We start from the raw sequence: 24,371 nt of genomic DNA on the forward strand, positions 1-24,371 counted from the left end.
AGCCCCTAACCCCTTCCCTCTGACCAGTGATATATGCTCACCTCAAGTTTTCATTTTGAGGAAATCTGAGGACCAACTCTATATCAGCCCTACGATTTTATTCAATAACATCTAATGGCTCATATTCTTTTACAACCTATTTATAGCCATTTTTAAGTTCGATCAACCAAATTAGGTTGCATATTGTGTGGTTTGACCGAACTCCCATTCCTTTTAGTGTAAAAATATTGATGTACTAAAAAAATTTGTTTTAATTTGTGAAAGAATTTGAGCCGCTAGATCCCACTAAATAAATTTCTACGATTGAGATAGAGTTGGTTCTCACTCGTCCTCGAATTAAGGATCTTAGATTAGCATCACTATCCCTCTCACACATAGACATGCTCTTAGCAAGTTAATTGGTTTGAATAGAGTTCATTTTAGGATAGTCTTTCGTTACGTCGCAAATTTGTTATTCAAGATAATAGAAAGTAAGATCTTTTACAAAAAAGAGTTACCCATAATTAAGTATCAAAATCGATCATCAAAGTCAAATATAAAAAATCTAACTTCCAAGTCTAAATGATTACATGTTTCAAATATGAGAATTTTTTAGTATTTTCAGAATATGTGCCATAATACACATGAAGGAAAACTAAAAAAAGTTTTCTCTCATCTTATATTATGGCAGATGGTGTACCAGATAATTTTCTAGTAACACAAAAACATGTTTCAGTAACATAAAAATTTTTCTCTTCAAATATACTCTGAAACACAGCTCAGTAACCGTTTTGCTAGTAGGAGTGTTATACCCACATACCCCTGTTTACTTCTCACACATATTTTTAATTTTTGACCATTGAATCGGATGAATTGAAGAAGATTAAATGATATAAATTAACAAAAGATGTGAGAGAAGTAGAAAAGAGTGTGTGAATATCACATCTCTGGCTAGTAATGAATGACATGTTGTGAGTAGGATTCTCTTTTTTTTTTTTCCCCTCTTCTCCTATTTGAACGGTCACGGTTAAACTATGTCAACATTTTATATTAATTTTTTATAAGAAGAGAAAAACAAAATAGAAAATATGAGAAGAGGGGATGAAAGTGGATGAAAAAAGAAGGAGATGAAAGGAAATGGAAAAAGGAGGGACGAGAATCTACTGTTCGAGAGGGTCTTTCATAACTTTTTGAAGAAACCGTTTAAATTGATAAATTTCCCACGAAAATACCGGCCCTTCAAATCCAATCCTCAAAAACCCATTAAAAAACCCCAAACATCTTACACCCAAAAACTTAATAAATAAATAAAAAATTAGAAACACGCACAGCGGTTTGTTTTGCTGTGAGAGGGATGAGAGAGTTCATAATCCTCAGCTACTTCTCTTATTCTTCTTCTTCCTCCATTGCCACTCTTCCGAATCCCCATGCCGCCAACAACCACCACTCCACCAGACCCTACAAAGACAACACCAACAAACCCTTATCCCTCCCTCCCTCCAAATCCTCCCCTCCAATCTCCACCCTCCATTCCCGCCCCCCTCCCCTCTCCGCCGTCCGCTGGGACCCCAACAAAACCCACCTCTGCTACTTCGCCGACCTCGCCTCAAAACTCGCCCGTGACGGAAAGCTTCAGGATTTCGCCATGATTGTCGAAAGCGTCGTGCTTTCGGGCGTCAGGGGATCCGAGTTCACGGCGGCGCTCAGGGTTGAGTTGGTGGCGAAGGGCATTTCGGGGTTTTTGAAAGAGGGGAAGGTGGGGGTCGTTGTTGATGTGCTGAGTAAGGTTGATGAGCTCGGGGTTCCACCGTTGAAGCTGTTTGATGGGTACGCTATGGAGTTGCTGGGGAGACAGTGTCGCCGGCTTTTGAAATGTGGGCAAGTGCAGGAACTTGTTGAGCTCATGGACGTTCTTCAAGGTAATTTTCAAATTATTTCTTGATTAATTTGTTTAATTTATTGAAGTATAAACCTGCATTGGTTTTATAATTAAGCCAGTCATGGTGTTCAAAGATTTCAACTTGTTAGAGAAATGGTTAAGTACCCAACTTTTGGAATTCATTGGCATATAATACTTTTGAAGTGTAATTAGTATTGGTAATGTGTTTGGTTGCTTCTAAATGCTGGATTTAGAAAAAGGGCGGTCGAAAATGTTGAAATTCTTGTCATGAGTTAGTGTAATGTGAATGGGAAGGGAAGAATTAATGTTTCATGAGAATTTTTGTCTTGGAAGAATGAGCATATGATGAGCCATGGTTGAGAACATGAGACTGTTTGGGTTGGTAACAGATAATACTTGGTTCAGGTTTTCATTTCCCGATCAAAGAACTGCTGGAGCCATATGAAGTTATCAAAGTTTGTGTTGATAAACACTGCCCGAAATTGGCAATAAGGTATAATTGACTGTTCTCTTATGAGTCGGTCCGAGGGTTTCTCATATGTCTTCTGCATTGCTCATACATTTTCTTTTAGCAGGTTTAGATTAGAAAGGGTTCATACTCTTTCCAAGGATGTGAAATTTTGCTTGTTTTTCAATAGCACTGCTTTCTTCATTATGCTTTGGTCATTACATTTTGCAGGTATGCTTGTATTTTTCCACATGCGCATATTTTATTCTGCAACATTATGAATGAATTTGGAAAGAGAAGGGCGTTGGAGTCTGCTTTGACAGCATATGAAGCATCCAAGGAAAACCTGAGTGGTTCTAATATGTATGTCTATCGCACAATAATTGATGTATGTGGCATCTGCAAAGACTACATGAAATCTAGGTACATCTATGAGGTATTTACCACCGTGATTGCCTTCGTTATTTGGAACTGTTTTGCTTGGTTGGAACTGTTTAACTCTTTTTATTCCATAACTCAAAACTGATTTTTCCTTTTAATATCTATGTTTTCCTTATGTGGTGGTTTGTGCCAACTGGGACATTTCCCTTCAATTCTTTCAGCATTTGTATTTCATGTGAAACTATTTAGTATCAATTTTTCTTTACTAGGTCCTTTTTTCTTGAGAAAATTGATGGTTTAATTAGCACCTTGAATCTTGATAATGTTTGTTATTATTTTGTTTTCTTTAATAACAAGAAGAGAAAGGAACAGAGACAAGGATGGAAGAGTGGATGAAGATCGAAGGGAGAATAAACAAAAATAAATATTAAAAATTACTGAATTGCTTTTAGTTTTTATTTTAAAATGTAGTTTTTGTATACTTTATCTGTTTTCTCTATCATCTTCATCTCTTTCAAAACATAACCATATTTTCCAAACGAATCCTTATACATGTCTATAACTTTAATGCAGTCTGTGAGATTACAAATCAGGATCTTCATCCCCATGATTTTTTCTGCAGGACTTGCTCAAACAGAAGGTCACTCCGAATATTTATGTTTTCAACAGTCTCATGAATGTAAACGCACATGATTTGACCTACACATTCCATGTTTACAGGAGTATGAAGGTAATGCTGTCTGTCTCTCTTTCATACGCACACAGCCCGGACATCTATTATTTTTCTTTCAATGTTACTCAATACAGAAATTGTTCTTCTGGTTGCATTGGACAATGTTATGCAATAAAAAATTGGTTTCTTGTGAATTAAGCTACAGTTATCTAAATCTATTATCCTCAATCCAGAATCTTGGCGTCAGAGCAGATATGGCATGTTATAATATCCTCTTAAAGGCATGTTGTCTTGCTGGGCGAGTTGATTTGGCACAGGATATTTACAGAGAAGTACAGCATTTGGAATCAACGGGAGTGTTGAAGTTGGATGTCTTCACGTACAGCACTATTGTAAAGGTAAATATTAATTTGCTTACGAGATGTTATTTTCTTACTGTTGATAGTAATATGCACAAGCACACGAATACTATTTTTCTTAGTATCAATGGATTTTCCATAGAGAGGCGTTTACGATCTCCATAACTAATGATCAATCGTTTAGGTCTTTTCAGATGCAAAATTGTGGCACATGGCTCTAAAAGTCAAAGAAGACATGCTATCTGCAGGTGTTATGCCTAATACAGTTACGTGGTCATCATTGATCAGCGCCTGTGCAAATGCAGGTCTTGTTGAGAAGGCAATTCAATTGTTTGAAGAGATGCTTCTGGCTGGCTCTGAACCTAATTCACAGTGTTTTAACATCCTTCTACATGCTTGTGTCGAGGCTTGCCAGTATGATAGGGCTTTTCGGCTTTTCCAGTCTTTGAAGAGCAAAAACTACAAAGGTATAGTAGTTTGCGTGGAGCATATAGTTATCTACATTGCATCATCATGAGTATGGTTTTCCACCTCTAATTTGATTTCACCTGAACTTTCTAAAGGGCTTTCTTTCAAACCCACAACTACAACGTACAATACTATGATGAAGGCCTGTGGTACTGACTACTACCATGCACAAGCACTAATGGATGAGATGAGAACAATAGGTCTTTATCCTAATCAAATAAGCTGGTCGATTTTGGCTGATATCTGCGGAAGCTCAGGAAATGTCGATGGTGCTTTGCAGGTAATAGATAAATTAATTTGATCAACTTAATTATTTTATAGTTCTTTCTGCATCATTGTCCAAATTTTCCTTTTAATTTAGAACCAAAATTCAAGGAAAAATATGTCATTGTCAGTGTACAAAGTCACGATGAAACAAAATAAGTCAGGGACAAGAATATAACAATTTTTTGGTTCAGTGCAGATTTTGACAAATATGCGTGCAGGTGGGATGAAACCTGATGTTGTTGCATATACTACAGCTATCAAGGTTTGAAGCTTTCCTGTCTCGTGATTTATCTTGTTTGTAACCACTATTCTTCCTACATGTGCTTAATTAATTAGATGCAAAATTGCATTATTTTTGTTTCCACCCTAAATGTTGATGCATCATGTGCTTTGGTTCATAGGTCTGTGTGGAAGGTGGAAATTTAGAGCTAGCATTGTCGCTGTTTGCAGAAATGAAAAAATATCAGATACGCCCAAATTTTGTGAGTACCAAGAACATTTCCAATCATATATCCTAACACATTCTGAGGAAAGTTTTCGTACAAATAAGCATGATTTACAAATAATTCCATTGGTGTACTTTTGGATTTCCCTTTAGTATGTTATGTTCGACTAGTCCTGCCATAAGGATGGAACTGCTCCGTCTTGTATGAAACATAGTTGCCAAAGTGATTTTTTTGCTTTATTTTATACAAGAATTTCCATACATGTCTTGACATGATTCTGCGTATAATTCTAATGACAATGCAAACAAAATGATCACAAGTCCACCGTGTAAATCCTTGGCACTTTTTTCCAGGTGACATATAATACAATTCTGAGGGCTCGTAGTAGATACGGTTCTGTGAGCGAAGTGCAACAATGCCTGGCTATATACCGGGACATGCGGAATGCGGGGTATACCAGCACATGTTTAGGTTGTCATGAACAAGTACATTTTGCTAATTATGATTTATTTTGCAGTTACAAATCTAACGATCGTTTCCTAGAGCAACTGATTGAGGAGTGGTGTGAAGGAGTTATACAAGACAGCAATGCCAAACAAGGAGAGTTCAGTTCCCATGACAAAACTGACATAGGGAGACCTGGAAGTCTGCTGCTTGAAAAAGTTGCAGAACACTTGCAAAAGCATACTGCCGAAACCTTAGCAGTTGACCTTCAAGGACTGACAAAGGTATTCTCATGTACCAGCCAATTTATATTCTTCGCAATCTCGGTGAACATGTTATTATGTGATTTCGTTTGTGCATTTTTTTAAATAGGATTCATTTCTTTGTTCTCATGCTAATAAGTTCTTAAATTGCTGCAATAATTGTTGACAGGTTGAAGCTCGGATTGTTCTTCTTGCAGTTCTACGAATGATCAAAGAGAACTACAGCTCAGGTATGAAAGGATTGGGCATTCATTTATTCTTTCTGATTTTGGATAGGGTAAAAATCAGTCTTGAATAACATTAGCAAATGAGAAATGGAAGAAGAAACGTATGATCCAGAGTTTCGAACTTTCAGCACGCTGATGCCAAGACTTGTTTATGATTTGCAGGGCATTCAGTAAAAGAAGACATGCTGATTGTTGTAGGAGTCCACGATGTTGATGGAGGCTCAACTACACAGAATTTAGAGGTGAAAGATGCAATAACGAAACTTCTGCAGGATGAATTGGGGCTCAAGGTTGTTGCAACAGGACCGAAAACGGGACTTGATACGACAATAGAAGCGGAGAACATTACTGATTCAGATCAAGATTCAGAAGAGATGACAAGTAGGAATGAATTAACGACTGACTTGACATATTCCACTAGACGACCCGTTGCACTAGAAAGGCTAAAGGTAACCAGGGGATCGTTGCTACAGTGGCTGCGGAAAAGAAGTGCCCCAAGAAGGTGACTGCTTCAATGTATGAATTCAAACTTGTACATGTTACTAAAACAACCGATAATTATTCTTTTTTACTTGTGTATACTGGTACCGCTGAATAAGCCTGTACTGCACTGGTGTCACATGTAAATTATACACAACGGGCAAATGTAATTTGCAGAAGCAATGAAAATAAGCTTATTATCCTTCATTCTCTTATATTCTTTTAGTTTTTTCGCGTCCTTAAACTACAGAAATCGTGTCGATCATTTCTAAGTTATAATTACTCAACCTCATAGATGCAACAACGCGGCCACGAGAAAACGAGCATATCATCCTGGGGGAAAGAAAGTCACAAAATCATTGTTACTTCATTCCATTCCTTCTCCTTTCAACTGAAACAATTCAAAAGATATTACATCTTTACAAACTAATGCCTAAATCACTCGGCCGTATCCCCAACCATTTTATATCTGGTGTGGTCAAATTCGCACTGTCATATGACATGTTCTTCGACCACAGCCGTAAACTGATAAAATTTCCAGCCTGTGCAGATCCCTGTCCACAAGAGCCAGCACCGGTTAGCTTCAATTCCAGCTTCAACTTCCATAAAAAGAGTCTGGTGGCTACATCCTGCTGCCCCTCTGCAGTCAGGATAATACATGGAAATCTGTTGTAAAACCGATCCTCAGAAAATCGAATAAAAGCAGCATCCTTCTCAACCAACAATATGAACAATGCATCACTCTGCACATCATTCTACATCCAGAGATTCCTGGCCAAATGAAAAAATTGCTAACCCTGGCCATTCATTAATCAACTGCACTGCCCCTGCAATAGATAGAAGAAGAGATGACTTTCAACTTGATCGCTCAACCTGAATTTAATCTGCAATAGAATTTATATAAGAATACCATTGTTTACCTTTGAAATTCAGGACAATCAAAATCATTGAAAAGCTTCAAGCTCGTTGGAAAACTGCGGCAATTGAATGTCTCCAGGATGACATGTGCATTGTGACATTGGCAATGAAAATCTGAGACTTGATTCAATCGCTTCCTGACCCGAATTAAGACCATGCTGATGCACTTGAAATCACATAGCTGCCTCAATTAGTACTTCTCATCTGGTGGTTAGCAGTCACAATTTGAATTCAGATGTTATAATATGAAAAAGGTATTTAACATATACCATACTAAAAAATGATTCAAAATTATCTAAGGCGGATAAGAGAAATACCTTGTGAGCATACAAGATGTTCCTTTCACCAAGGACCTGCAACTAGATTACAATTCCACCGTGCTGCATGTCAGACAAACAATTTCACAGGCATACGTAAAATTGGTGCTACAATTGTAGCTAAAACATAAAAACAGTAACAGAAGTTGATTACTACTTGTAAAATTTCTCGTGACGTTACATGTTACATACAACATATAGTACTTGTAGTAAGAAGGATAAACAGTATCCTGTTCAAAAGAAAGCTTCAGTTTTGTCAATAACCCTCCTTGTCTAACTGTATCATCTTAATACCTGCCTAGAACATGAAGTACCCAAATTCCCCAAGCTATTACTCTTGCAAAAGAAAGACAGAGCTACCTGCTTCAACATTTTCTTGGAATGTCTTGAAGACTCCTTTCATAAGCCCCTAAAATCAATTTGATTACTTCCTTTTGATGGCTAAAAGTTGCTTTGTAGTCTACAACAAAACCAAGTCCGCAATACAGCACCAAAATTCCCTGATACGAAAAGTTGTGAAAAAACCCTGTTCCATAATCTTGCTGCAAAAGAACAAGGAAGAGTTAGTCTGAGGCTCACCATCAATTCTTAAATCTGGAAGCTGGAAACTAACATTCTGGTAAAAACATGTTTAATGAACTGCATGCTGTTTGTTTTGCCATACATATATAGGTGCATCCCTTTTCAGCTTGGTAGATCATATGCAAAGTAATTGATATAACAGGACCAAAAGTTACATAGAGATTTGAGGCACCCAAATAAATTGGAAAATGCGATTAATAATCTGATACTTTTCTTTGTTCACTTCCAGCCCAGAATCAAGACTGCCTGTGTTTCAAATGAATTAACTGCCCCAATTATTTTCATCTTGGGTTTAGACACAACTAGAAAAACTGTCCGCGCTCTGCTGCGGGGTTTCAAAGTATAATCGATAATAATCATGAATAATATCCACAGAAAAATTCACTCAAAAGGCAGCATCAACAAATAATTGGATGAACTACCCAATTTTGAAAGTAAACGATATGAATTCACATAGATCAATTGTAACATATATAGCATATACCAGAAATCATTTTAATTAATTTCCAGAGACCAATTCCCTTTCTCAGGTTCCAACCTGAAATGTAGTACTTGCATACTCAAAACAAAATATAAAACATTGGTTTCTCACAATCAGCTTTGGGAATACACACGCACTTTTCCACCACCCTGAGCAATTAAAAAATGGCAGAAGTAACCGACGAGGAACTGCTAAACAGATGCCATATGTTAATCCTAGCCAGCCAGACTTTTTCGATATTTTTCAGTCTGTTAAACATCTTACCTGATGACAACCTTTCTTCCTTTCCTCCATAAAACAAAAGAGTATTATCCTAACTCTTCATCTTTGTATATAATAACTATTTAGTAAATGATTTTTAAAGCAAAATACTGAAATGTCATTGTACATCTTTGAGATGATGCACGGTTGTTTCGTACTCATCTGAACTATATTACATATACATTCTTCAGATAGACTTCCATTGCTAGCAAGTCTTGCATTCAGAATTTCAAAGATGCAATCGATATGCAGATCTTCAAAATAATACTTAAAAAAATTAAGGAATAACAAAACAGCATTTGAGTTTCCAAGTCCCTTTGGACCAAACATCTAAAGACGTGCTTAATGTAAAAGAGATTTTTCAGACCAACTTACAAATACTTGGATGAAGTAATAATCCCAATTTTGGGAGTAAAGGATATCAATTCACATAGAACAATTGTAACATATATTGCATATACCAGAAATCATTTTAATTAATTTCCAGAGAGGGTTCAGGGTATATAGAAATGGAAACAGTTGTTAACAAATACTGTAGCTTCAACTGGAATACTGAAAAAAAATAAAGGAACAACAAACAGCATTCGCGATACATCACAAATGAAAGTAGCCTCTCACCGTGAGACTTCTTTTTCTCTAAACCAACTCTTCTCTCTTTTGGCCTCACTGAAAATACAAAAAAGATGAGATTTTAGAAATATTTGGAATCCAACGCATACTAAACTTTGATAACAGTATACCTTAGTATGCCTACTACACATACTATGACCGACTTCATTTGTCATTCCTTTCAAACCCCAAATAGTAAATTCGGGAAGACTTACCTTTCACTTCGTCAATGGTGGCCAAACAAAAATCCTAAACCTTGATCTCTTCACATTTCCATGTCTCTCAACTGTGCACTGGAAGCTCAACACAGGAATTGTAGGACCCCATATGTACTCTCTATACGAAAGCTGGATTGAACAGAGATACACAAATAAGGATAACTCAGTAGGAAAACACAACATTTTGGCTAAAGCGAAGTTGAGCAGATAGAATACAAATAAGAAAATTATGGATTTTAAAACAGCAATTATAATTTGTTCAAAATCGACTTCTGTCTCAATTCCTTCCCAACAATCAGGACTCTTCAAGCAGTAGTACATTTCAGCCTAGCTGACAATGATAAAAAGTATCCTTGCATCATTTCCCTTGTGCTTTCACTTTCGCGTTCTGTAAGTAGTAATTGTTTGTACTCTTCTCTTTTGTACACCCTTAACATAATCAAAATTAGAAGATTTTTAGATCATTCAGGGGGCTTATCAAATTTTCTTTCTATATTATGTCTTCTCAAAAAAAAAATATTTCACACAACAGAAAAATGATAAAAGCTATACACTTTATGAAACCAGAAGGTTCCTGAAGCCTTTCCTTCGATGGTCAGCAAGGGACAACGGCAGAGAAATTATTATTATTGGCATTGCCTGGAAACTCTAATGATCCGTTTCTTCCAGTACAATAATTCTTAAATACTAGTTGATTGCAGGGCAAGTAAGCATCATATTAGTTAGTATCACTACATAATATCCTTAATTTAACCCAATTTTAAATGACTCAAACCTTTCTTCCATACATCTTAATAAATTAAGTTTCTATTAATTCTGGTGTATTTTGATTTTCCCTCTCTTTGTTTGATTTCAGCTCTAGTAGAACATGCTTTGTTATATTAGATACGTCTGCTCAAAAGGAGGCGGCTAGAGCCTATAAACGCTTATAAAGAAGATATTCCATAAAGTTTCCATGTTGAGTTATGATCAAGGCAGAGTTAGAGTCATATCAGGATCACTACAGGTTCTGGGAAAGGATTGCCAAAAGAAAGCATGCATAACTTCTCCTACAATTACCTAAGCATCCTATTAATATATGTGACATGTTACAGAGACTACAATCTGGGTGCCCGAAAATTTGTTATTGCTGGATTAGGGAGAACCAGAAATAATTTATGTAAGCCAGTTGCAGCTACAATTTGAGGAAATATACAAAGCCTAATAAAAAAGTTCGTAACTTCAGATTATCTTATCATACAATTTGGTGGAGCAAAAACTAAAACTACCAACATCAATATGCAGTGTTAGTCAGAAAACAACTATTTCATATTCATAACCATTAACCTCTAATACTCTGAGCAATCTTAACATTAGCCTGCAAATTATCCGACCCCTACCCTGCGGAGGTATTATATGCTTAATTTGTCAACCAAATAGAGATCACTTCACCTGACATCGACCAATAAGAAAGACCACTTGTCAAAAAAAAAAAAAACCAATACCTGTGCTCCCTTTTTGTGATATCGCATTGCAATTTTGACACCATAATATCATAAAACGTCGAGCAAATGAATGAATGTGCACTTCCAATCAAATATCCAATCCTTTGTCATATATCTGCATGAAAAAAATGTAAACTACCCACTGTAGGGGCGATTGGGAGAAACCAAAAAAAAAAAAAAAAGAGAGAAATCACAAGGAATTATTAACTTTTGGATTCACAAGTAAACTTAAATCAACAAACAAAACCAATACCTCTGATATTTTTCGTGTTTGAAAACAAAGCATAAACCCTAAACAATTATTCCCCTCACCATAGCCTTGTTGTTTTGGTATATGTTTACACTGAGAAGGAAAGGAAAGAGCATCATGATAAATTTAGTCCCAATTCAATCCCAATATACTGGGAACGATTATAATAGTACAGATTAAATAAACGCACAATCAAAGAAAATCAAAGGTCATTTTTGGATATTAAAAAAAAAAACAGTAATTAGAAAAATTAACATACTCTTACCCTAAACTGGAGTAAAAATCGTCCACCGATAAATGATTTCAATAGTCTGTCATCCTTTCCAGAGCTTCAATTAACTTTGTAGTCCGAATTCATTTTGTTAAATATTTTCATCCTGGAAAGAAAAAAATTAAACAGAGCAACATTCCCAAATTAAAGACACAAAAAAAGAACCCAAATTAAAATCTTGGGTTAAAACCCTAGTTCTTGAAATTGGGTACCTGGAGAACATGGCAATGAAGGTGACGGCGGAGGCGGAGAATAGCGGAAACTAAGAACAGCGAGAAAGAGAATCGAAAAGCACAGAAAAAGCGGAGAAGAAGTTGAACTGCAGTGATGATGATGGACGCGTGGGCTAGGAGGTATATTTCTAAATGAATGGCATAGTCGTAATCAAAGTGAAATCAACCCAAAATTACTGTAGTTGATAAATTTTAACAACTTTCTGGAAAATATATTCAGGCATCAAATTTTTCAAATTTTCCAAAAAGTTGATAAGATTTATGTTTGGTAGGAAGATAAAACAGAAGCCTATGTAAAACAGTAAAATTAATAGATACGCATTGAAAAGCTGATTGAATCCAATCAAAAGAGAGAAGCTTACCTGCAATCTGCTTCAATGCAATGTCCCGACTCCCAGCCATCACCAGTCTCCAGGAACTTATACAAAATAACAACTTTGGTCAGAGTTCAGAAAAAGTGATAGGAATAAAAAGCTCAGTTCTGTTTTTAAAATGTTTAGAAAGAATAAAAGAGTAGCTTTAGAAGAATGACTGATTTGAGTTGAATAATGTAATAATCAGCTACCCCATCACCACCATTCTTAGTAAATTACAGATTTAAACATAATATGTCAGAACTTGTGCAAGTAATTGACTACAACAAATGGTACTTTATAAAAGTTACAAATACGCATGTATGAATTTGAAGAACACTTCAAACTTAGAGATGAATTGTCTTTTTCTTTTTTTCTTTTTGAACTAAAAATTAACAAGTAATTCAGTTTAATAAAAAGTAAGAGAGGAAAATAGAATAAATTGTAAGAACTGGAAAGAAGGGAAAAACATACCAATATTTGGAATATGAGAAATCTTGTGCCATTCCAGGCCGCTCTCCTCGTTGCATCTCTCTTTTAGAACGGGACAATTACAAATGTCTATTGTTTTTAATTTGGTGAGGCATTTCATAGCTTCAGCTGTAGGAAAATAATTCAGATTCATGCATCTGTCTATACATAGGGACTGAAGAGATGCAAAGTTCCCCAAAGTTCCCCAACCACTCGGGAGATAAGAAAAGGTTTAGCTTCTATCTGATTTCAATTATACAATTGACCGCTGTGGTTGAATATAATCATATTATCATTAAATCCCAATAAAAACAATAACTCTGAGAACTAAAGTTTTGAAGAAAAGGGGTTGTATCACTGTTCATCAAGTTTACAAATCCAGGAGATAAACAATTTACAATTTAACACAATGGGTTTTATTTATTGCTGATTAATAGAACTCTACCAAATTCAATAACACAATAATCAAAATTCAGTTCCAAAAATAACAATAGTTTAGAGAATTGAAGAATTGAAGAAAAGGTGTTGTACTTGTGTTCGTGGAATGGCATTGCCTTCCCAGCTGGAGCCATGGCTCTCGAACTGAACCCTCAAGCTTTTGGCCGGTACTACTCTGCAAAAACAAAATCAGGAAAATTTAATAATTTCAGATTTGGTCATAACCCACCAAATTAATTTACAATCACAAACAAAAAAAAGGGAAGAAAATAATGAGTTAAGTGGGACAAACAATAAAGAAGGGAGAATCCACTTTACCAACGAGGTCCAGGCGTCGGAGATGTTCCTGGGTTTGAACATTTATACGGAAAAGCAACTGCAAATATACGGATAGAGGGAATTTGAGGTTTGTAGTTCATCTACTCGGCAATTTCTTACCATTGATACACCTGAGTAGTGAGACAGCTTCAGATAATACTATTCAATTCCACAGGTAGTTATAAACCATAATCTTATAATTTCTCAAAATAAAAATCAATGGGACTAAAAACAAATGGTACATATCAACTTTGATGATTTCTCTTATTTTCCCTCTCTTCCTTAGCAACCAAATAGCAATTGAAAATTACCAAAAACTGAAAAGATTGAAGTACCTGGGCCCGTTGCAATGCCTGGGTTGCCATCTCCACTTAGTGTAAAAAAAATCATGGCGGGCATTTTCGGAGCAGCTAAACCCTTCATCCACAAACCACAATGTAAGTAAAAAATCAACAAAATAATTTGTAATTGCATTAATCCGTTGAAAAAAATATGCTAAAGTGCAGCAGCCCAACCCGCCTGTTTTGCAGATATGAGACAGAGAGAGATGAGAGGAATTAATGCAAAACCCAGCCCAACACGCGTGAGAGCTGATCCGAGGTCCAAATGCAGCAGCCCAACCCGCCTGTTTTGGGTGAAGCACAGCCCACACACCCGATGGCACAACCGTAATTAACTCAAAATCGAATTCCAATTTCGGAAGCAAAATGAATACTTTAGTTTCAGTCCCAACTTTAGACTTGAGTAATATGCATCTGGATAAATCTAATCAAAAGAGAGAAGCTTACCATGAATCTGGTTCAATGCAACTTCAAACAATTGGGAATTGCCGTTACTCATCATTCGCCCCTACTCGAAATCTGTCTCAAGGGACAATTAAAAAATAACAACTTTGGTGAATGCCAGAGTTCACAAAAAATGTTAAGAAAGATCACTTCTAAATGATATCTTATGGTTTCAACTAATTGACTATAACAAATGGTATCTTGAAAAACGTTACAAATACGAAGAACACTTCAAAATTTAGACACGAATTTTTATTTTATTTTTTTCTTGAACTAAAAATTATATATTTACTTCAATAACTGACTAATTAACTAAAATTCGTAGAGAAGAGAACAATCAAAAGAGATGTGAGAACATGATTGGAATAGGTATTTAATCAGATGCATATCATGATGTAAATATATCTTATCACAATTTTGTATTGGGGATTGAAATCTACCATGTACATTAAATTGTAGTTTCAGGAAAACGAAATAGCAACATACATACCACATAACAAGTGATTCACTTTAATGAAAAGGTAAGGGAAGAAAATAGAATACATTGTGCGTAATTGATTTAAGAACCGGAAAAGAAAAAACATACCAATATTTGGAATATGAGAAATCTTGTGCCATTCCGAGCCGCTCTCCTTGTTGTATCCCTCTTTTAGAACGGGACAATTAACAATGTATATTGCTTCTAATTTGGTGAGGCATTTCTTAGCTTCAGCTGGAGGTAGACACTTCAGATTCCTGCAGTTACTTATCCGTAGGGATCGAAGAAATGCAAGGTTCTCCAACCACTCCGGAAGAGCCTCCATTCCGTTAAAGTTCCATATTTCCAAATGAGCTAGAGAAGTCAAGTGTTTAACTTGTTCAGGCAGAGACCGAAGCTTAGGCCAACCATACAAATGTAATGATTCAAGTTGTGGAATAACCTCAAAAGGAGGGAATGAATCGAGCTCCTTCCAAAACCCACCAATTATCAATTCCTTCAAGCTGGTGAGGCTTTTAAATCCACTGCGCAGTTTTTTTAACTCAAGATAATCAACCTTCTCCAACTCACGGAGGTGTGTGAGGTTTTCTAAACTAGGAATAGAGTGGAGGGATGGTGGGAGGCCGTGAATCTCAGTGTATCTTAGCTTTTCACAATGAGATATTGTCAAATCCTGAAGAGAGGTACAATATTCTAACCCACTCGGCAGGCTTAATAATTCAGGACAGTTGCCAATAACCAATTTACAGAGAGATCGGAGGCCCTGTTCCAATGCATGGTCCTGTTCAAATTGAATGGACGTCAGCTTGGAGCAATTTCTGATGGTCAACTCACGAAGAGAGGTGCAGCATTCAAGTCCCTTATGTAGACTGGATAACTCATTACAATCACAAATAGACAAAGCACGGAGAGAAGTGAGCTCGTACATGTCTGGAATGTGGTTTAGACTCTTGCAATCAGATATAAAAAACTCCTTAAGAGAGACAAGTTGTTGTAGCCCATCAGGCAGGCGCTCTAGATTATGACACCCGGAAATATGCAAGGACTGAAAAGAAAGCCAACAACCAAATACATCATCCGTTGTAATACAGGTTAAATCCGGACAATAATTTATCTCCAAATATGCAAGATTCTTGTTGTTTTTAAACATCCCTTCTGGCAGACAACCAAGTCCCTCTATACTTCTTATTTTGAGAGAAGTAAGAGCGGTCAGGTTGCTGCTTATATTTGCTATTGGCATGCCGCTACCCATGGAATGTATCTCTAACTTTTTCAGAGATGGAAAATGACTGGGAGCACTTCTCAATTGATCGCAGTAGGTCAGAGACAGCTCCTCGAGGCATGGAAAGAGCACAACGTTTTCTGCAGATTCCTTCCATTCAATTAGATTCTTAGGTTCAGAGATATGTAATCTTTTTAATGAAGGAAAGGGACTCCCCATCATCCACTTCTCACCCATAAAGTATATAATCTTCAAATATTCCAGTTCAGGGTGTGCTGGTAGAAGACCTTCTAGTACATCCTCATCATTATTGTTGATCATAGACCTGTCTTCATCCCATTCAGGGTGTGCTGGTCCAAGGCCTTCTAGTACATCCTCAGCATTAATGCTTGACCCTTTCTCATATCCCCATCGAAAGACTAATTCACGCAGATTTGTCTTCTCTGCTAGTTTTGCTTTCTTCGCTTCCTCTCCATCTCTCACATGCTCTAGATTAAATATGGATAATCGGCCTTTCAATTGCTTTAAGCCAGCCAACTCCTCTATTCCACGACCTCTCTCCTTACCCACACTGAAAGAAGGTAAAGCTTGGAGATTAGTCAAACGCCCAATCCCAATTGGATATCTCTCCGCATCAAATGAAAAATCAAAATGTCTCAAGTTGATCAAATTTTGCAGTTCCTCTGGAAAACTTGTGACATATAGCATCTTCAACGTCTGTAGATTATAAAGCTTGCCAATAGATTTGGGGAGCTTTTTTATCCATGTATTGGAAACATCAAGATACCTCAAGCATTTCAACTTTTTAATTGAAATTGGCAACTCACTAATTTCAGCACCGCGTAATTTTAAGACGCGCAAACCTTTAAATCTTGAGAAGATGCCACCAAGTTTATCACCATTCAAATCTCCGTTTGGAATTACATGCAGTGCCGAGGTAGAGAGCTTTGCCATATGTCGATTCTCATCGGAGTCCTTGCTCTTTGATTTTGACACATGTTCTGCAAGATCGTGCACAAGATCATGCATCTTGCAACTGTAAACAGTATTTTCTTCCATTTCAACATCTTGAAAAAAGGAGTTCTCCAATAGAATATTAAAATATTCATTCCCTACATCCTCCATACTTTTGTTGGGACAAGGTTGGAGCAATCCTTGAGCCATCCAAAGTTGGATTAAATCCTCCTTTTTAATAATCTCATCTTTGACGAACATTGAACAATATGCAAAACATTGTTTCAAAGATGGTGATCTCAATTCAACAAAGCTCAACTTCAAAACTGAAAGGATTGTTTTTTCTCCTCCTTGCAAATTCCTTATTGTACTTTCTCCTTCTTGCAAATTCCATATTGTACTTTCTTGAATTGACTGCCATTCACCACTCGGTTTACGACGCATCATATCTCCCAATACCTGTTGGAACACGAGTTTGAATGTCTATCAATTGAGAATTCATAGGCTAAAAATTAACGACATGCAATAACTATGTTAACTGATCACTAGCATATTTTTAAAAAACAAATAGAAATATCATCAAATAAGGTCTTGGCAATGATTTGTGGGAGCTCCATGTAAGTGTTCTACTTCTAATGTGAATGAGACCAAACTATGTTTGGGATATATGTATTTTGGTATATAAGTAATTGAACATATATTATTATTGGACTTTAACATATTTCATAATTAAATATTATGAAGACCAGAATAATTAAGAAATCATTTTGAATTGTGAAGTAGTTAAAACCACGTCGACAACTGCTAGTAACGAACTCTATGATAGGAGGAGTGGTTATTCTAAAAACTCCTCTACACCTAAAAAAAAAGCTGTGGCCTTTCTAAAAAAGGTGACACCTGTCCACCCATTTAAACACCTTAACAACGTTAACTCGCTGCCATCTCCTTTGCGTCTCACCGACTGCCCTTGTCGGCTTCCAAAATTCCTCAAGACAAATGGGGATATACGAGCCGTTCCGGCAGGTCGGTATATGGAAGGAAACCTTGAGAGGTGATGACAACTGTAACACAGCTGCTTCTACAATTACACAAGTGGATTCTGGGACCGTAAACAAGGGGATATTTTCTCACTCTACTCCAACCTCTCTCCTCCCCAATTTTTGAGTAAATTGTAGCTATGATCCCTTAACTTTAACTCAATTGGAGCAATGGTCCCTCAACTAAAAATCCATTACCTTTGGTCCCTCAACTTATCAAAATGTGCAGCTATGGTCCCTCAACTAAAAATCCATTACCATTGGTCCCTGAACTTTAATTCAAGTGGAGAAATGGTCATTTAACTTTAACCCAATTGTAGCAATGGTCCTTTCAATATAACTCGTTTTGACAAATGTTTTGACATAGTTGACGAAAAGAACCATAATTATACACTTTGATGAGTTGAGGGACCCTAATTGTATAAATGGTCATTCCAACATAGCTTATTTTGACAAACTTTTGACAAAATTGATGAAAATGACTATAGCTACACATTTTGATAAGTTGAGGGACCAATGGTAATGGATTTTTAGTTAAAGGACTATTGCTCTAATTTGATTAAAGTTAAGGGACCATTTGTACATAAAGCGCTTTTCTGGTAATTCCCTATCCCTCTGCCTTCTCAATTTTTCCTCATGAGTTTTTTCAAATTCATATTCTTCGACAATCCAGATCCTCCATACCCCAAATTTGAATCCCAAATGGGGTCTCATAAGAGCAGTTCCAGCGGAGGGCATTTTGCCCAGCACCCAGCTGAAAAACTGCCCAGCACCCTGTGAAACCCCTCCACCAGACCCAATTGATTGGCACCCAGTCCAAGCTGGTCTCTAGCCCAGTCCAAAATTGATTGAGGTGTTGCCCGGTACATCTAACTCATGCTGACGCCAGTTCCCGTTTTCGGGCCTAAAAGGTGAAAGAATAACCAACTAAGCACATGGAAAAGCAGAGACAAGCAAGAACCACCACCACCGCCACTAATGCTTTCACACATCTCACACTTCTCACACGTCTCACACAACACTAGGTTCCGAATCCTCTTCTTTTTTTTCAACAAAAATGGCCCAACTGTTTTAGGCAACCATTGAAGAAAGAAAGAAGGAAATGGTGGGCGTGGGTGGAAAAAATTGAACTTTTTCTATGTTTTCGTTTTGGGGTATGAAAATAAAATTACAACTGAAATGGGTTTCATGTGTAAGCCACGTTTTCTGGGTTGAATTTTGGTACTTGTTTGAGTTCCTGGGTGTGGAGCACCTCCATGGCGAGCTCCGGTGAGGAGACAACAACGAGGTGCCTGCGGGCGTTTGTGTGGAGCTCCGGCGAGGTCCCATCCGTTGGTGTGGAGCACCTCCACTGCGAGCTCCCATTTTTGGGGGAGGAGGTCCATTTCAGGTGCATCAGCTCATTTGAAGAAGAAAACATGGAGAAAAGGGGAAAAAAAAGAGAGGGTAGAGAGAAAGTGCCCCGGAGATGAAATGGAAGCAGGAGAGAAAGAGATTAAATGATAAAATATTAATTGATATGAATAAAATAATATAATATTAGATTGATTGTGTGCCAGTGCATTTTTAGGAGTGGAGATGTTTTGGCATATTACTATTTATTGGAGTCTATTACTGTTTATTTGAGTGGATAAATGCGTTGGGCGCTGGCATCCAGTCTTAGGGGTGGAATTGCTCTAACAACCCAGAACAAGAGCACCCAGATCCTAGTCCCCACCGACCCATCTCAATTGCACGGGTGTGGATTTTCGGCGATATGATCAGGACCAAAGCGACCAAATCCGAGTCCGTGCGATTCAGGTGACCCTAGCACTTACTGCCAGGAGAGGAGCCTGAAGATTTGGATGATTACGAAAAGTGGAATTGGGTTTGATTTGGAGAAGGGTGAAAGAAATCGAGAGGCTTTTCGAAGAAAACGGAGATAACATGGACTTAGCGCTGTTAAGGTGTTCAAGTGCGTGGACAGCTGTCATGTTTTAAGAGAGGCCGCAGTTGCACAGGGTTTGAACTTTAGGTCCAGCAAATCATTGTTCTCATCATATTATTTTCATTTGTTTGTCAAAATTACCCCTCAATTAACATTATCCTTTAATTCTAGATTTACTTGTATTACGAAATTAATTATAATTGATTATTTATCATTAAAAGTAAAGGAAAACTAATGAAAAGAGCTTGAAAACTTTGAGTTTTAATGATAATGACAAAATAAAGGGTAAAATGAATAGTACCAAGTTTGACTTTTTAGTGTAAAAATGTGATTTTTTCGTTAAAATGAACAGTACTGTGGGCTTTTCGTTAAACCTCTCTAAAAGTAATCCCTTAATTGTGGGATTAGTTTTAAACAATATTATCTCCTCCCAAATAAATTCCGTACTACTAGCCTATTTTGCATCGTCTTCATCTTCCTCTATTCCATCTTTTTATTTTCCTCGTCCTTCACTAATCTCTTTCAGAGTTATTTTTTCATCTTCATACACTTATCATATTTGTTATCATATGAGTTAATGTTTTTTTATTTGAAAGTGGGTAGATTAAGGCATTCGAAACTTCAAATTTAAGGAATTTAAATATATTTTTATCTTTTACTCTAAGAAACAAAACGGGCATAATAAAAAATAAAATGAAATTGGACTTAATCCGAAAGCAGCTGAATTTTTTGGACATGGAGTAAAATGCCCAAAAAAAAAACAAGGCGTATTCATATGTTCGTCCTATTAAAAACAAAATCGTAAGGATCTCAGAGAAGAGAGACCAAAGTTGGAACTCAATTCTGTAGGTACGAACTGGTATCAATTAGGGTTTATTCCTGACTAGATTTTTTGACTAGTGAAGCATGGTTGATTTTATTGGTTTCGATAGTGCTCATATATATTATGCTTTCACTTCATTCATTTTATGAACAAATAAGAATAAGAATAGAAAACATGTAACAACTTCAAAAAACTAATAAACATAAATACCTTTGCCACCAATGGTACACCTGCACATTTTTTGGCGATTTCCCTTCCCATTCGCTCTTGATCTTCGGTCACGGAAGCACTCCCATTCCGAAATGCCCTATCCTTTAATATGCGCCAACATTCGTCATCCGATAATTTTTCCAAATCACGCCTGGAAAGTGTTTCCACAATTGATGCAACACTAGCACTGCGGGTAGTGACAAGGATGCTGCTTCCTTGGGTATCTTCAACACTTGACAAACAACTCATCAAATCATTCCATTTATGAGAATCCTCATTCCAGACATCGTCGAGAACGAGAAGATATCGCTTTCCTTTCAAATCTTCTTGGAGATTTTCACATATTGTCGCTTTACCCTTAATCCCAGCCTTTTCCGGTTTAATCTTTTCTAAGATCCCGCTTAAAATCGCCGTGACATTGAAAGGAGTAGATACACATATCCATATTTTTGTATCGAACCGTCCTATCTCGGGATGATGATAAACTGATTTAGCCAAAGTTGTCTTGCCCAGGCCTCCCATTCCCACAATGGCCATAACCGAAATAGAATTCTCCTTATTGTTGCGGGAATTTATCAGGGTTGTAGCTATCTCCGACACAGCCTCCTCCCTTCCAACAATGTACTTCTCATCTGGATCAAAGACAGAGCCGGTTACCCTGTTGTCAGGTACTCTTATACCATCATGAGACGTTGCATCCATTGTTTTCGTGTCAACTAGCCCCAAACCAGTTGCCTCCTCCCTCAGATTGGCCAACAATGCATTGATTTTCTTGATTTTGCGTCCCATATTGTGTCGAAACGCAATGGGATTGTGGTGTGAAAAGAAGTTGAGCACCTTTTTCTCCATTCGGTTTTCAAGTTCCACCTGACGCCGGAGAACTTCGTATTCGTATTCGTCCAGCACTTGATCAGCAGCTTGAGCTACTTCTTCAAGATTCTTCACCCAAATTTGCACCGCTTCGCCCCGATTCTGCGAATGCTGGGCCGCATCTCGCAGCATAGCTTGAATCTTGAACAATGATTGCCGCAGCCGTGCGACTTCTCCTTTGAATCCCCAGAGGAGACTGAATTCTTGCTCGGCTAGTGAAGCCACCCTAGTCAGTATCCCCTCGGCAGCAAAAGTAACAAGTTCTGCCATCTTTCCTTGCAAACTATTGAACTCGAAGAAGACAGTGAATAATCTCAGTTGAGAAAAACCAACAAGAAGACTGAGGGTAGTTTACAACATGGAATTATTGAATTGAATAATTGTGAACTCACATGCTTCACCGGCCCCACAGGCTTGAGTTCACAACATGGAATTATTGAATTGACTTATTACAGCATGGAATTATTGCATTGAATAATTGTGGGTTGGCCCCAGCACGTGGGTTGTCTGCACAAGAGGTAGAACCAAAAAGAACAAAATAAGAAGAATGACTAATTGTCCACTGAATTATTGCATTGAATAATTGTGGGTTGGCCCCAGGAACAAAATAAGAAGAATGACTAATTGTCCACTGCATTATTGCATTGAATAAGTGGGTTGGCCCCAGCACGTGGGTTGTCTGCGCAAGAGGTAGAACCAAAAAGGACAAAATAAGAAGAATGCCAATTAAGCGCATAGGTAGGAAGAAGATTGATGATGTTGACGGCTACAAGGGCAGCTTCAACCCCGAATTCATGAGTGTGGAGTAAGGTCCGGATTGAAGTGGCTATATACGATGAAGCTTATGTTCGGCAAGCTCATTATGTTAAGGATTATGGAGGCATGAGTAGCGCTAGGGGTGGGTTCAAAAAACCGAAAACCGAAAAAAACCGAAAACCAAACCGGTCCGAGGCCAAAAAAAACCGAACCGAAACTGTCAAACCGAACCGAACCGAATCTGGTCAGTTCGGTTTCGGTTTTTGAGGTTCGGAAACCGAACCGAACCGATATATATATATTTAATTATTTTTTTCAATATTATAAATAGTTTAGTCATACAATCATAACAAAACAAAACCTGTTGCCAAGTTGGTTTCAGGGAAAATTTTCAAGTTGCAGCGCAAGGGTTCGAACCCTTATGCCTCCAACATTTCAGAAAAGTTTTTTAATTTTTTTGAGAAATCAACAAAACCCTTTAAGTTAACCCTAGCCACTAGCAGCCACACCTTTTATTCATTCCCCTCTTCTCTCTCTCGTTCCCTTCCCTGCCTCCAGTGTAACCCTAACCCAGTAACCTTCTCGTGCAGCCGAGCCTCCTCTCTGTCTTTCTCAAACTCTCTGTCTCTCTTGGTCTTGAATCCCAGGCGACCCGCGACGGCGCGACCCTTCTCACTCTCAATCTCTCACACCTCGCCCTCGCCGTGAGCTTCTTCTTGCCGTTTCGAGCCCCAAAAATCAAACGTCGCGGCAAACAGGCGCTGAAAAATGGATGGGGGGAGTTCCGGCGCTGCTTCCGACGCTGCAATCGAAACCCTATGAACCAGAGGATGGTGCTTCGGCGACCTCGAACAAGTGAAGGCGATGATCCTTATCCACTCCGCCTTGTCCGATGACACGCGTACTGTGGTGGATTCGGTGGAGTTGGAGCTCACCAACATGGACCTCAAATCCATCTCCTCCAGGTCCTTGCCCGACCCGCATACCCTCCGAAAGTCCTCTCACCTCCTCGGCCCCAAAGTCCTCCAGGTATTGACTCCTCACAAGTTTTTCTTTCTGTATGTTTACATATTCTTTTTTCTGTGTGTGTCGAACTGGTGGTTAAACATGAGATTTTTTATAAAGTACATACTTATATCTGGTGGTTGGACTATGTGGTATTCAATTTTGTTCTGGATTCTCGAGGAAGGTAGACCTGTTTAGTAGCATACTGCTTTTATGTAACATATAGCTAAGATTTGTGCTGAAGCAATGTTGGTGAATCAGAAAAAGCTTTTGCAGTATGGTGCTAAATTTTTACTTTTACAGACAGTAATGATGATCTGATAAGGAAATTTTAGCACTTGCAAAGGAACATAGTGATAGTATAAGCATGAGCAACTCTTGTTGAAGTTTTCTGGTTTAAGAGACCAAGAAACGCTTTTAAATTCTGAAATTCTAGTCATTAACATTATGTAAATTAGTTAAAGTTTTCGTATTGAATTTGAATGCCATTTCCCTACTTGCCCCTGTTTTGGGATCAGAACTCACTTGTTCCAGGCTTGTACCGGTGATAGTCACTGGCACTGCATCAAAAGACAGGTATAGATTAGAAGCTATTAAGTTAAACTACGCTTTTTGTTTGATTTAGTTTGCACGGTAGGGCTGAGAATTTCTTCTTGTAGGGTACCAAACATCAAGTTCAATGTGGCTAAGGTGTTGCAGTCGATTATTCCGATAGTTGATCAGTCAGTAAGTAATATAGATCTTTTCATTTGATAGTCCTTACGC

General features: G+C 37.6%; 2 protein-coding genes across 8 annotated transcripts; one reads left to right on the forward strand and one right to left on the reverse strand.

Moving 5' to 3' along the window:
- Positions 1-1,217: 1,217 nt before the first annotated feature.
- LOC103430343 (pentatricopeptide repeat-containing protein At5g02830, chloroplastic) lies at positions 1,218-6,542 on the forward strand. Its single transcript, XM_017330937.3, has 13 exons — positions 1,218-1,898; positions 2,285-2,372; positions 2,559-2,763; positions 3,331-3,438; positions 3,615-3,779; positions 3,925-4,207; positions 4,304-4,488; positions 4,672-4,737; positions 4,877-4,957; positions 5,275-5,372; positions 5,439-5,649; positions 5,798-5,858; positions 6,018-6,542. Exons 1-13 carry the CDS (start codon positions 1,334-1,336, stop codon positions 6,359-6,361), a joined length of 2,460 nt encoding a protein of 819 aa, XP_017186426.2. The 5' UTR covers positions 1,218-1,333; the 3' UTR covers positions 6,362-6,542.
- Positions 6,543-6,683: 141 nt separating this feature from the next.
- LOC103426818 (putative disease resistance protein RGA3) lies at positions 6,684-22,199 on the reverse strand. Of its 7 annotated transcripts, none has more exons than XM_070809564.1 (19): positions 20,976-22,199; positions 14,911-17,437; positions 14,328-14,399; positions 14,055-14,164; positions 13,875-13,956; positions 13,540-13,670; positions 13,315-13,396; positions 12,787-12,912; positions 12,322-12,377; positions 11,939-12,045; positions 11,721-11,832; positions 11,459-11,548; positions 11,206-11,320; positions 9,719-9,850; positions 9,513-9,560; positions 7,931-8,112; positions 7,571-7,633; positions 7,256-7,457; positions 6,684-7,162 (listed from the first exon to the last, which is right to left on the reverse strand). In XM_070809564.1, exons 1-3 carry the CDS (start codon positions 22,113-22,115, stop codon positions 14,389-14,391), a joined length of 3,678 nt encoding a protein of 1,225 aa, XP_070665665.1. In that variant the 5' UTR covers positions 22,116-22,199; the 3' UTR covers positions 6,684-7,162; positions 7,256-7,457; positions 7,571-7,633; positions 7,931-8,112; positions 9,513-9,560; positions 9,719-9,850; positions 11,206-11,320; positions 11,459-11,548; positions 11,721-11,832; positions 11,939-12,045; positions 12,322-12,377; positions 12,787-12,912; positions 13,315-13,396; positions 13,540-13,670; positions 13,875-13,956; positions 14,055-14,164; positions 14,328-14,388. The 7 variants fall into 7 exon arrangements, with proteins under 7 accessions (XP_070665665.1, XP_070665668.1, XP_070665663.1 ...); XM_070809567.1 differs by having other exon boundaries at positions 7,571-7,612; positions 11,939-12,087; XM_070809562.1 differs by having other exon boundaries at positions 11,939-12,087.
- Positions 22,200-24,371: the final 2,172 nt, after the last annotated feature.

This window comes from Malus domestica, chromosome 12 (assembly GCF_042453785.1).
Source record: "Malus domestica chromosome 12, GDT2T_hap1".
In the NCBI taxonomy this organism is placed as follows: domain Eukaryota; kingdom Viridiplantae; phylum Streptophyta; class Magnoliopsida; order Rosales; family Rosaceae; genus Malus; species Malus domestica.

Excerpts from the sequence above, each read along its gene's own strand:
- LOC103426818 (XM_070809563.1), bottom strand. The coding sequence starts at position 22,115 with ATGGCAGAACTTGTTACTTTTGCTGCCGAGGGGATACTGACTAGGGTG. Across the intron at positions 17,438-20,975 it reads GTGTACCATTGGTGGCAAAG|GTATTGGGAGATATGATGCG; the intron begins GTATTTATGTTT and ends GTGTTCCAACAG.
- LOC103430343 (XM_017330937.3), top strand. The coding sequence starts at position 1,334 with ATGAGAGAGTTCATAATCCTCAGCTACTTCTCTTATTCTTCTTCTTCC. Across the intron at positions 1,899-2,284 it reads GCTCATGGACGTTCTTCAAG|GTTTTCATTTCCCGATCAAA; the intron begins GTAATTTTCAAA and ends TACTTGGTTCAG. Across the intron at positions 4,489-4,671 it reads ATGTCGATGGTGCTTTGCAG|ATTTTGACAAATATGCGTGC; the intron begins GTAATAGATAAA and ends GGTTCAGTGCAG.